Source organism: Lemur catta, chromosome 2 (assembly GCF_020740605.2).
Source record: "Lemur catta isolate mLemCat1 chromosome 2, mLemCat1.pri, whole genome shotgun sequence".
Classification (NCBI taxonomy): Eukaryota; Metazoa; Chordata; class Mammalia; order Primates; family Lemuridae; genus Lemur; species Lemur catta.
In genome coordinates this window covers 50,680,892-50,693,111 of record NC_059129.1, presented here as the reverse complement: position 1 = coordinate 50,693,111, position 12,220 = coordinate 50,680,892, and the positions used below count along the sequence as shown (strand labels likewise).

At 55.0% G+C, this 12,220-nt stretch overlaps 1 protein-coding gene across 1 annotated transcript; it reads left to right on the top strand.

The window, feature by feature from the left end:
• Window positions 1-3,599: 3,599 nt before the first annotated feature.
• PGC (progastricsin) lies at window positions 3,600-11,304 on the top strand. Its single transcript, XM_045541902.1, has 10 exons — window positions 3,600-3,735; window positions 5,082-5,235; window positions 5,521-5,638; window positions 6,563-6,681; window positions 7,174-7,373; window positions 8,363-8,378; window positions 8,540-8,646; window positions 9,223-9,370; window positions 10,170-10,268; window positions 11,010-11,304. The coding sequence occupies exons 1-10, from the start codon at window positions 3,674-3,676 to the stop codon at window positions 11,160-11,162; spliced, it is 1,176 nt and encodes a 391-aa protein (XP_045397858.1). The 5' UTR covers window positions 3,600-3,673; the 3' UTR covers window positions 11,163-11,304.
• The last annotated feature ends 916 nt before the right edge of the window (window positions 11,305-12,220 follow it).

Here is a 12,220-nt window from a genome sequence, read left to right as displayed (position 1 = left end):
GTGCTCTTTGGCCTCTCCTTGAATGACTCTGATAATGGGAAGATCATTACTCTTTTGGATGATTTTTAGTTTGTGAGCCCAAGTGCTATTGATAGGATGAGAAATTGGAAATACCCCGAATGAATCTGGCCAAGTTATCCTAGCTACCAAGGTGAGGAGCTCTGTGTGGCCACTGAAAGTGAGAAGAGTGCGGCAATTTGAGGGCATGAACATGTGAGTAATCCAAAGTGACAAGAGCAGCAGTTGCGTTTACACACTGATCACAGCTATGTTGAAATCTAAGCGTGTACAGTAAGATCTGGAAGATAATTCAGAAGGGTGCAAGTCATTGTTTTAAGTTGCCTTGATTTTTTAAAAAGTGACGTGTATAGAGTTTTCAAAGGAATTTAGTACCCAGAATTTAAAAAAATACCCTCCATTAAAGGACTTGGGGATTGTCACTTCATGATTGAGAATGGCTGTATGGAACACTAGATTGGGAAGGAGTCTAAGGCCACGTCTGAGCACTGTGGGAAAGAGCGACATGCTGTCTGCCATGGGTGAAGAAGGAACAGTGACAGCACGCATGGCACATAGTTGTCACCTCTTCTAGTGACACTCCCAGCTCCCGGTTTCACTTTTGTAGACCTCTAAAAGGCGGCTTTGTGCTGATTAAGGAGCCATGTGCAGGAAAAGGCCTCTTCTTTGAGTTACAAGCTGTGGGATCTGGGCCAAGTCACTGGGCTATAAGGCAGTATGAAATAAATACCGTAAGGAACAGAAAAGCAAAGTCCTCTGCAATAGGGGTCAGTTTGTGAGTAGGTGGGCACAACAGGGAAGACTTGCGGCATTTGTACTGGCTCTTGCAGGGTGAGGAGGCTTTGCAGGTGGATATGCCTGGGAAGGGTATTTACGATGGGGGGCATGGCATGCACAGCCACGGAGGCTGGAAAATAACAGGCCTCCTTGGGAGAAAGCAAAGAGTATGCACAGGTTACTAGTGGAAGATAAGGTGGAAACGTAGGAAGGGACCAAATTGAGAGCGTCCTGAACGCTAGGGTGACAAGTTTGGATTTTATTTGGTTAGCCACAGAGGGATGAGATTAGAAAGTGGTAAGAAAATTCCCCCTTCCTGGAGACCACTACCATGAGGGGCCTCAGGCCTGGTTTTTGACAAGAACCTTTTGGGGTGTGGGGTGAAAATCTGAGCACTGGGACGATGGGGTGTGGGAGACACAACTAAATCCCACTGAGAACAGTCGCATGGGCTCCATCTGCTGCTCAAGGTTTCCTGAGTTCCAGGCCAGGCACAGAGATGCTGGAGAGCAGAGATTGAGGCTCAATCTCTGCTCTCCAGGAACTTCTAATCCATGGTGAAAAGAAATATGCCGGCAGGAAGCAACTAGAGACCAATCCCAGACAGTAAGACCCAGTACCACGGGGACGACACCAGCTGGGGGGGAAGCACTTGGGGGTGGAAGAGGAACTGGGGCCGGAGCCAACGGCGCAGGTGTCCTGGGTGGGGCTCCTGTACTCTGCAGAAGGTGGCCCTGGACGGTTTCTACGGTGTCCTCAGGCTCTGCAGATCCCTGGCTCTAGGGGGAGAGGCCTGGAAGGAGGCCAGAATTTGACAGAGAGAAGGGAGAAAAGTGGGCTTTCCAGATACGGGAGTGGGAGGAGCAGGCCAGGGGCAGGAGAGGACTGGGGATGCCGGGGACTCTGAGGAGACTGACGGAGCTGTCGGAAGATCAGGTTGGGTAGGCAGGGGCTGTGGCCCCCCAGGGTCTGGCAGCCAAGCCGGGATGTCCCGGCTCGATGTAGCCAGCTGGGATGCTCAGAAGGGCTGTGGTGTGACTGCAGCTTGGGAAGGTTAGCCTGGCAGCCTCCAGACTCCTGGGGTCCTTCCACCTAAGGAAAGGTCCCTGGAGGCCCAGGCTGGCAAGTTGGGTGGGCCTCACGAGACTTCAGAGATCCCATGGATTCTGCTGCGTTCATAGGATTTGGCAAGATTCCAAGGATCCAATAACTTTCTTTTGCCTGCTCTTCCAAATCTGGAATCACCATCCTGGGGAAGCCACTCTCTATCGTGCCTTCTACCCCAGGGTCCAATGTCTCTCTAGGGACTCGTGTGGAGGAATGGGAGCTGAGCTGGCCTAGAGACACAATCAGGCCGGCAGACTTCTGGTTCCTCCTCCCCCTCCCCTATCATAGGGGAGGCTCCAGGGCTCTGGCTGAGCAGCGGGTGGCAGTGGGCAGGGTGGAAAATCCCCCCTGGCTGGATGACATCAGCATTTGGCAGGTCTGGTCCTGGCCTTCTGCCTGGGGCCCGAGGACTTGAAACATCTGCTTGGAGCCCTGAGCACAGGGTAGGAGGAGTCAGAGAAGGTGTTGGCATGGGGACTTTTTCCACTCACCCCAAAATGGAGAGCTTCCCTGGGCCAGGGGGCAAACGCTGGGCCAGCTCCAGTGCTTAGGCAATGGGAAGCTTGGAGATGGGAAGTGGGGTGGGGGGATTGGGGCAGATGGGGGACGGGGTGGAGAAGGGGGGTGGGGTGGGAGCTGGAGATGAGGGCTAGAGCAACAGGGCAAGTCAGACTTGGGGGCCAGACAAGGCTTGGGAGAGGATAATAGGAGGACGCAGGCATTTTAGGAGAACTAAAGATGGGTCAGAGGCACAACGGGGTGGGAGAAAAGGCAACGAAGGACAGAAGCAAGGGACAGGCCTGTCCCCTCTTCGCAAGCACCCGCTCCGGCCTCTGTTCCAGCCCGGGATGAGAGGCACAACCAGAAGCCGGTGTGGCTTACTCTGTGAGCGCGTCCTGAGCACTTGCTGAATTAGGACGACAACTTCTCCAAATGTCCCATTCGACCTTGGAAGCCTCCACAGCCACCCAGACAGCTCCGGTTCCCAGCCCCACCGCCACTGCCGCCACTGCCGTTACTACTGCCGTCAGTACAGCCTCCCCCGGAGCCCCATTTTCACAGCCTGCACCCTCGCCACGGAGCCCTGCACCAGCCAGGCTTGGAGGGTGCTGGGAGTCAGAACTTGAGAGTCTGCAAGCTCATCACCTACGGACCAGCAGTTGCCAGCAGTTTTGCCTCCCAGGGCACATGTGGCAATGCCTGGAGACATTTTTGGTTGTCACAACTGAGGGACTTCTCCTGGCATTGAGTGGGTAGAGGCCAGGGATGCTGCTGAGCATTTCACAGCGCACAGGCCAGGGCCCACAACAAAGAATCGTTTGCCCCAAAATGTCAATAGCACTGAGGTTGAGAAACTCTGCCTACAGATGCTACGCCCCTCACTCTGGCTTTACCTTATTCTGGCCCTGGTCCCCAAGTGCCCACATCATACCTCTGGTTTCTGCACAAGAAGTAATCTTTGCCACTCCATCTTTTGGCAACTTTGTTCTCTGTTATCGCTTGTACCTCCTGGCCTCCACTGCTTGTATTAAAAAGTCAGTAAGATGCAAAGTCTGTTGTGGCCACACTCGAGAGGGAAAAACACGCAGAAACGATGGATACATGAAACACAGGGTACACCCTAGATTGGGGTCATGCTTGCCCAGGGCAGGGAGGCAGGGACTGGGCTAGACCCTGCGGGTATAAAAGAGGAAGGAGCACTCAAGCCTTCCCTCTTCTGCAACTGCAGAACTCGGAGTGGCTTTTCCTCTGCGGCCAGTTGGGAATCAGCATGATGAAGTGGATGGCGGTGGCCTTGCTCTGTCTCCAGCTCGTGGAGGCAGCAGTGATCAGGTGAGTCTGGGCCTGGCTGCTGGTGCAGGGAGCCTGGGTGGGAGCCTAAAGCCTCCGAAGGGCCCTCTCGCCCAGAGCCCTCTCGCCCAGGGGCCGCTCTACCTATCTCTGCTCTGAAATTTCTGCTAGGGAAGGGACATTTCTGCTGGTGTTGGACAGGACTCAGAGGTGGGAGGAGACACAGTCCCTGCCTTCAGGAAACAATCCTTTCTGGATAAGGGATAAGATAATCCTTTCTGAAAATGTTCTTAAGGCCAAAATCATCTAAGCGGCAACGCCGTAAATGTAAATCTCTATACCTGGAGGGGTCAGGAGAAAACTCGAGGAGCAGTAGGTGGCACGGCTCACAGCTGGCGGGAGGGGAGGACTGCTGCCCGGTGAAGAGCTGGCTCCTCTCAGAAACCTCTTTGAAAGTGCAAAAGGGGTGGCTGGCATGGAGCAACTACCAGTCTTCAAAGGCTCAGCATGAAGCGGTTTAACAGGGAATTTCTGGAGAATGCAGGGGGCTGAGGGAGTGGGGACTAAGAAGGCGAAAGACATGAAAGAAGGAGGAATTCTGGAGCTGGAGTAAGGCCTCGGTGGACCCCAGAGACTCAGGCAATGGCAGCAAGCAGGCCTGGGAGAAGGAGGGTCAACGGGCTGACTGTGCCCGTGGGAAGAGGGGCAGAGACGATGATTCCAAAGTTCCAACTCCAGAGCCGATCTGGGCTCCAGGCCACCCAGGCTGACTTCCCGGTGGCCCTGCTGTCCTGAGAAGAGCAGTGACGAGCCCTAGGCCATACCGTTAGCAGCAGGGGCGGAACTAGGACCCTGTCTCCTGAGTCCCAGCTAATTCTGTTCCTGTCCCTCCATGCTCGGTCATATCCAGCCGGTGACGGGTGCCTGAGGATCACCATAGAAAGGGACTCTGGGGTGAGCTTTGCCATCTCTAAAACTTTCCTTTAAAAATGCACATATCCTGGAAAGGCTGATGCCTGAAGCCCCTCTCCCCTTCCTGGGAAGGAATGAATGGGATATTTGAGTGGAGGGACAGGGTAGCCCCTTGAGATAGGGTGAGGGCACGCATGGATGGAATTGATGGCTTTCTGAATCTTGGAGCAAGTGCTGTGAAGAGTTTTGAAAGAAAGAGAAGAGGAAGGGAAGAAACAGAGAGGCCGAGGGAGACAGAGAGACACATGCAGAGACAGAGAAACAGAGACTGAGACAGGGAGAGAGAGAAAGAGACACACAAGCAACAGACTTGGGGACAGGGTGGCGGCAGAGTGAGGCGCCCGGGTAGAGATGGGGAGAGAGGGCAGACTGGGAAGAGAGGAAGGGGCCTGCCCTGATGCACGGCCCTTCTGCAGAATCCCCGTGAAGAAAGTTAAGTCCATCCGCGAGACCATGAAGGAGGAGGGCTTGCTGGAGGAGTTCATGAGGACCCACAAGTACGACCCCGTTCAGAAGTACCGCTTCAACCAAGTCGTCGTGGTGGGCTACGAGCCCATATACTACAAGGACGTGAGTCCTGACCCTCCCCAAAGGCTGAGAGCCAGGTGGGGCAGCAAGCTGCACCCCTTCTCCCTGCCCCCGTGGTCTGCTCCCCGACCCCACACACAGCTTTGCGGCTGCCCTGGGCAGGCACAGACTGAGGGTCCCTGGGTTCTGGGCAGGTGTCAGGGGGAGAAGGGCCCCTGCTTGTGGTGCGGGCTGGAGGGCAGGGGCTGGTGCTGTCACTGCTCTGCCCACGGAGAAACTGGGCCCCAGGATCCCCCTGGAGCTGACAGCCTGCCCATGGCCCCACAGGCTTCCTACTTTGGTGAGATCAGCATTGGAACTCCACCCCAGAAATTCAAGATCCTTTTTGACACCGGCTCCTCGGACTTCTGGGTACCCTCTGTCTACTGCCAGACCGTGGCCTGCAGTGAGTGCCCGGCTGGGCAGGGAGGGTGGTGGGCAGGGCAGGGCAGGTCACAGACACCCCCCAGGGAGGGCCACACTGCATGAGGGAGAGCTGGGGGGGGCTCAGCCCTGGAGACGATGTCACAGGGAATTGTGCAGGGTCACACAGCACGCCCAAGGCAGAGGGAAGAGTCTGGTGACCCCTTAGCTTCCCTGCTGCCCAAGGTGTATCCCTGCGTTTGTGCCACTCCACCTCACCCCACTCCATTTATCCCACTCTAACCACATTCTGTTAAGTCTGGGTGATGCCACGCCATGTCACATGCATAATTTCCCCTCCATTCCAACGCACTCAATTCTACAACATTCTATTCCATTCCACTCTACTATCAAGGTCTCACTGAGTGTCTCTAAGAGACATGACAGAATACAGGGTGAGGTCCCTGGACTGTTGTAGCTTTGGGAGACAGGCAGTGTTCACTTTGCCCTGGCCCCTGCCAAAGCCCTGGGGTTTTGGTCCTGACACCTCTGGCCCAATGGGTCTCTCGACAGTGAAGATTGGGGCACTTGGGGATGCCCTGGAGGATTGGGAGAATCACTGCTTCATCTGCTGAGTGATTAATTACTCAGCCCCCGCTGTGTGCCAGGTGCTCTGCCAGGGCCGGGGACACAGAGATGGGTTCTATGCAACCCTGCCCACAGGGAGGCCACAGTCCTGGCGCATCCCAAGATTCTGTAAGTCACAGGGGGCTTTGGGGCCAAGGCTGGCCAGCTCTCATGGGCCTTCCAACACCAGGAGCCTTGGCCGGCTCCCCCGACTTGGTGAGCAGGGCTGCTAAGGCCCAGGCTGGGTGAGAGGCAGAGGTGGGAGCCCTGCGGGCCTGGGAGCCAGCAGCCCTGCGTTCATTTGCCCGCCCGACTCTCCATCCTCTCCCTCTGCCTGCAGCCAACCATTCTCGCTTCGACCCCGCCAAGTCTTCCACTTTCTCCACCAAGTGGCAGAGCTTCTCCCTGGAGTACGGCAGCGGCGGCCTCAGCGGCTTCTTTGCCTACGACACTGTGGCTGTGAGTGGGTGCCACCTGTCGCTCCCCATCCTGGGGTGCGGGAATGGAGGCCAGGGCTGTGAGCTGTGAGCTGGCAGGGACACTTGTACGGAGCCCCTGAAGCATGGTGGGACGCTAGTGCTGGGCTGTGCAGGACAGGAGGGCAAGACAAGAGGGGCTCATTCAGTGACTCCCTGGACACTCACTGTCAGCCACCACGTGCCAGGCACGGGGGCACCATGCTGGACGGAGACAGACATTGTCCTTTTTCTTAAGGAGTGTAAAGCCTGGGGAGTTCAGAGAAGAGGGAGAGGGGGTGGGGAGGCGTGCTGCAGCAGTCAGGGAAGGCTGCCTGGAAGAGGTAGCTCCTATAAGACCTGTCCAAAAGGGAAGGGGCAGAAATGAGGAAGGGATGAAGAGGGGAGCTTTGAGGGGTCTTTGGGGCAGCCTGGGGGAGATAGGTGAAGTCAGACTTGTCACCTTCCCTCCTTTGTGTGCACCCCCCACCCCCAGTTCCCGTCCATCACTCTCCCCAACCAGCAGTTTGGCCTGAGCGAGTATGAGCGTGGTATGGCTTTCTTCTACGCAAAGTTCGATGGCATCCTGGGCATGGCCTACCCTGACCTGGCCACGAATGGGGCCACCACAGTCTTTCAGGGAATGGTGAATCAGAAAATTATCAGCAACGCCATCTTCAGCTTCTACCTCTACAAGTGAGGAACCGCCACCTCCCAGCCCCTCTCCTGCAGCGTTGGACCACTGAGGCTCAGTGCTTTGGGGTTTGGGGGTCTCCCAGCAGGCACCTGGCTCCAGCCACTGCTGTTCCAGGGCCTTCCCGCCTGGGCGCCTGAGTCCTCCCCAACCCCACCCCTGTGTCTACCCCCAGCTCACTCCGACTTTTCTTTGCATTCCTTGGCCTTGGCCTGGACAGAATCTCTCCCACTTCCAGCTGAACTTTGCTCTGGTTCTTGGCACCTCTCGGGTTTGCCTCCCGCCTGGGGGCCCAGTTAGCTTACTTCCTTCTGACTAAATGTTTTCTACCCGTATACCTCTTTTGTATAGTAATCTATTGCTTCATCTTCTTTGATCTATTGTTCTAGCCTGGTCCCGGAGTCTTCTGGTCTAGGTCCACCATTGACTTCTAACAAGCTGTTATCCTCACCAGCAAACACAAGCAAAGGCAGTCATTTAGAGAGCGGCCTGGGACTGACTTCTCTTTTCCTCTTCCGAATCAGCCAACCACCTTCTCCAGCCAACCACCTTCTCCAGACAGCGTCTCCTCTCTAAGGCACAGTTAGCGTCTACTGTCTAAGGCTTAATCACTTGAATATGACTTTGAACAACAACACCCTGTTACCGATGTTGCTAACTTACTCTGCCTCTGTTTACAATCTGTCTGCATGTGACCTTTCGGAGCTCCACCCAGTCCCACACTCCAGCTGCCAGGGGAGGCCTCTGGAACAAACACCGAACATCCTTCCCTCCCATCCTCCAAGGCCCTATCTCTCTCGAGTCCCAGCAGAAAATTAACAAGCTGGGTGGGCCTGGGTGGGGCTCCTGGTGACATGTTCCACTAGTGGCACGAAGTGGAAGGCAGAGGAGAGGGAGTGTGGGGTGGGGTGGGGGTCCCAACAACGAGGGGCTCCCCTGGAGGCAGACATCATTCCGGAGCCTGAGACACTGGGAATTCCGAGAGGCCCAGCCAGAGGGGAGCCCTAGTCTGAGGGGAGACCCGGCCCTGTCCTCGGGGAGCTGCAGTCTGAAGCCGGGGAAGGAGCTCTGTTTCCCTCCTAAGGTGACTGCTTAGCAGGAAAGTCCTTTTCCACAGCTCTCCCTGACTTATCCTGGCTTTTGTCTCTGTAGGCGGACGGTCACTGAGTACGGAGGAGTGATCATCTTTGGGGGTGTGGACAACAGTGTGTACACAGGGGAGATCCACTGGGCCCCCGTCACCCGGAAGCTCTACTGGCAGATCACCATTGAGGGGTGAGTCTGGTGCAACCCTGGGATGCAGCACTCCCTTGGAGTGGGCTTCAGGGAACCCCACGTCACACACAACCGGGCACTGCTGGTGAGGGGGTGCAGAGGCTTGCCCCACAAAGCCACAGCTGCCCTCTGCAGGAGTGTCAAGCCCTGGAGAAGAGGGGTGGCGTGGGGACAACATAGGGAGGGGCAGGACCTAGAATTCCAAACATTAGAGACCCCGTGGTCCAACCCCATCTATAAACGTTATAGGTGGTTTATAGATTAGAAATGGGGTGGGGGGTGTGGTGAGTAATATGCTCAAAATCCTTGCAATGAATCAGTGGCCCTGGCTTTCAGTGTTTTTAGAACCTTCCTTGAAACTTTCTAGGAATAGATACCACGGCCAGTGAGGTGACCTTGGACAGATTCTGGTATGGTGTGATTAGGCCAATAGCTAGATTGCCCCTGCAGGGTCCTTACTTTCCTAAGTACAGCTTGATTCTGAGGCTAGCTGCCTGTCCCTCAGTGGCAGGGAGAGCCCACCCCCAGCCGCCCTGAGTTGGTGGGGTGCTGAGGCCGCCCATCTCTCCCATTCAGGTTCCTCATTGGCCAGAAGGCCACCAGCTGGTGCTCCCAGGGCTGCCAGGCCATCGTGGACACGGGCACTGCTCTGCTCACTGTGCCCGAGGAGTACCTGGGTGAACTTGTGCAGGCCACAGGGGCCACGGAGAACGAGCAAGGACAGGTGCATCTAGTGGGGGTGTCTCCCTCCCCAGGGGAGACCAGCCCATGGCACTCATGGTTTCTCCTGGGAACACAAGAATAGCCTGACTTGGCCTCTGTGCCTCCAGCTGCCCAAGGAACTGGAGGTGGAGGGACCTCGGCCGACGGGCTGGGGGCTGGTTGGGGGCCTGGAGGTTCAGGTGGGCCAGAGGCTTGTGCTGAGGGGGGATGGGAGGTTACCATTAGGCAAGAATTTCTCTGAGCTGCAGTCATTCAGGGGAAACAGATTAAACACTTGCTGGGCTTTGGGGTGAGAGCAAAATAACTGGAATGTGGGGCTAAGCAAGTGAGTGACAAGGGCTAACCTTTAATCCACACCTCCCCCACCTCCACAGGGCCATGCGCCACCCCCCCGCCCCCAGTCCTGAGCCCAGCAAAGAGTTTGCCTAATTAGCCCATCCCCACTAACTATGGGGGACCAATGGGGTGCTCTTTCTGCAGATCTGTGTGTTTTAAAAGGACACTTGTAGAGAAGGGAAGAGAGTCAATCTTTCACAGGGAAAATTCAGGCAAGAGAAATGTTTTTGGGGTGGGGGAGATTCTCAGGTCTCCCCAAATTATACCTATTCTATAGGAGTTCATATGTGTAATGCCGGCCCTACTGACACAGGACTTTTCCTTGGAGCTGCATCCTCTAGGCCAAAAGCAGGCTTGGGGCTTGGCCTGGGGCTCAGGCCTGGGATCCCAGGGATGGGGTGATGGTGTTAGTGGGGTCTCTCAGGTGGGAGATATGGCACCTGGGAACCTGTTTCTCTTGGCAGTATCTTGTGAACTGTGACAAGGTCGAGAGCCTGCCTGACTTCACCTTCATCATCAACGGTGCACAGCTCCCTCTGCCACCCTCTGCCTACGTCCTCACGGTAAGTCCTGGTCCCTGCAGGCTGAGCCACCATGACTGGGGGTGGGAGGAAGGGGTGGGGAGCCAGAAATGCTCAGCCTCCTTACCTTGTGCCGTTTCCCAACTCTTTGCAAACACTGATTTATTGTATCCATTCATTGATTCTAAACCCCCTTCTTTGGAACAAGGCTATGAAACAGAAAAGTGTCATCTATTATCAATTAATATTAATTAATGGGGAGAGGCACTGGGCTCTTTGTTGAGCACTTACTGGGGCCAGCCACTGTAGGAAGCCCTTTGCCTACACTATCCCACTTAATTGTCACCTTTGATTAGGAAGATACTCATTTCTGTTTTACAAATGAAAACCTGGAGGTTCAGGGAGGTTAAGTAACTGACTTAAGGCTACACAGCTAGTCAGGGTGAAGCTAAGATTTGAATCCAAGTTCATCTGGCTCCTAGGTTTAACCACCACGCTGATCTGCTCCAAACTGGAAGCAGGACGGAGGCCTGTGGGAAGAGGAGTTTCTTACCATGGGGAGAGGAGACCCTGTGGAGGACCACTAGAGCCTGAATTTACCTATTCCAGAAATCCCTCCCACCAGCCTCTGCTCTGGTGGTTCAGCTGTCCTATGAGCCCTCAAGGGCGGAGACCTTGGCTCATTTATTTCTGCACTTATACCTCTAGCCCAGGTTCAGGGCTGAGCAGTGCCCAGCTCACGTGTGAGCAAATGAATGAACACTGCCTTTCTGTGTTGAGCAGAACGGTGTCTTCTGCGACGTGGGAGTCGAGATCACCTACCTGCCCTATGACGACGGCCAGCCCCTGTGGATCTTCGGGGATATCTTCCTCAAGTTCTACTATTCCATCTTTGACATGGACTTCAACAGGGTGGGTTTTGCCACTGCCGTCTAGACTTGCTGCCTGGACACATGGGCTCCCTTCTTCTTCTTGGCCCTGCCCCTGCAGGGGGGTTCTCTCTCTGTGGCTCCCCTCTGGATTCAGCTTTCCTTTTCTGGACTCTGGACTTTCTCTAACAATAAATAGTTCTTCCTTACGTTGGCCATCCTGTTGTTTTGGGAGGGGGGAGTTGTGACCTGTAAGGTGTTTCTAGTCTCAGGGAATTGGGAGAATGAGAGTCAGGGGCAAATTTCACTTTGATGCACCATGTTCTCCCTGAGCAACTAGGTTTCCTGGTGGGTCACTGAGATTCTAAGAGAAATGGGCCTAAGGCACGGCTTGGGGATGAGCTCTGTACTCCTCAGAGCTTAGAGTTGTTCATACCTCCGCCCCCCAGAGGGAAGACAGTGGTAGTGGCATTGTGGGGGTATTCCTTTTCCTTTGTGATAGACAAAGGGGCCCTCCTCTAATAATCTGAAATGCTCTGCTGACCCATCTACCAAACTACCACCAGAACCAGCCCCGGGACATCAGGACCCACATACATGTCCACTAGCAGTATGATTAGTGGTCTGACACACCTCAGATCTAGGCCTCTGTCCCCTCACCTGTTGATCTAGTTTGGACTAGAAGTTTCTGAGGAATGTTGGATGCCTATATGTACTTGTAAAAGTCATGGGATCCTTTGTGGGGAGGGTACTACTTCCAGAAGCTATTTCCGGAAGGGCTTCAGAAGGCTGGGGCTAAGTTAGGCTGACTGTATTTTTACCCGGACCCTTATGCCCCAGGACGTGTATCTGAAGGAGGGCTGGCCCTCAGTTGTGGACAAGAGGGTTAGCTACTTGAGTCACACAGAAATCAAGCCCACTTGCTCTAACCAACTCAGCAAGAGGTCTTGTCCCTCTAGACTTCATCCTTGTCTTTCTTAGGATCCTCCTAGCGATATATCCAGAAACCTGGGGCAACATGGCTTGTGGGGGCGGGGGGCGGGGGAGAAAGCAGAGAGCGATGGCTCAGCACCCTGTTAACTTCCAACAGGGGAAGGTAACATGAAAGGAGATCATGTCCAGCAA

Bases quoted from the DNA above. Each gene is read 5' to 3' on its own strand.
- PGC (XM_045541902.1), top strand. From the start codon at position 3,674: ATGATGAAGTGGATGGCGGTGGCCTTGCTCTGTCTCCAGCTCGTGGAG. The intron at 3,736-5,081 runs GTGAGTCTGGGC...GCCCTTCTGCAG, and splicing joins GTGGAGGCAGCAGTGATCAG to AATCCCCGTGAAGAAAGTTA. The intron at 8,647-9,222 runs GTGAGTCTGGTG...TCTCCCATTCAG, and splicing joins TGGCAGATCACCATTGAGGG to GTTCCTCATTGGCCAGAAGG.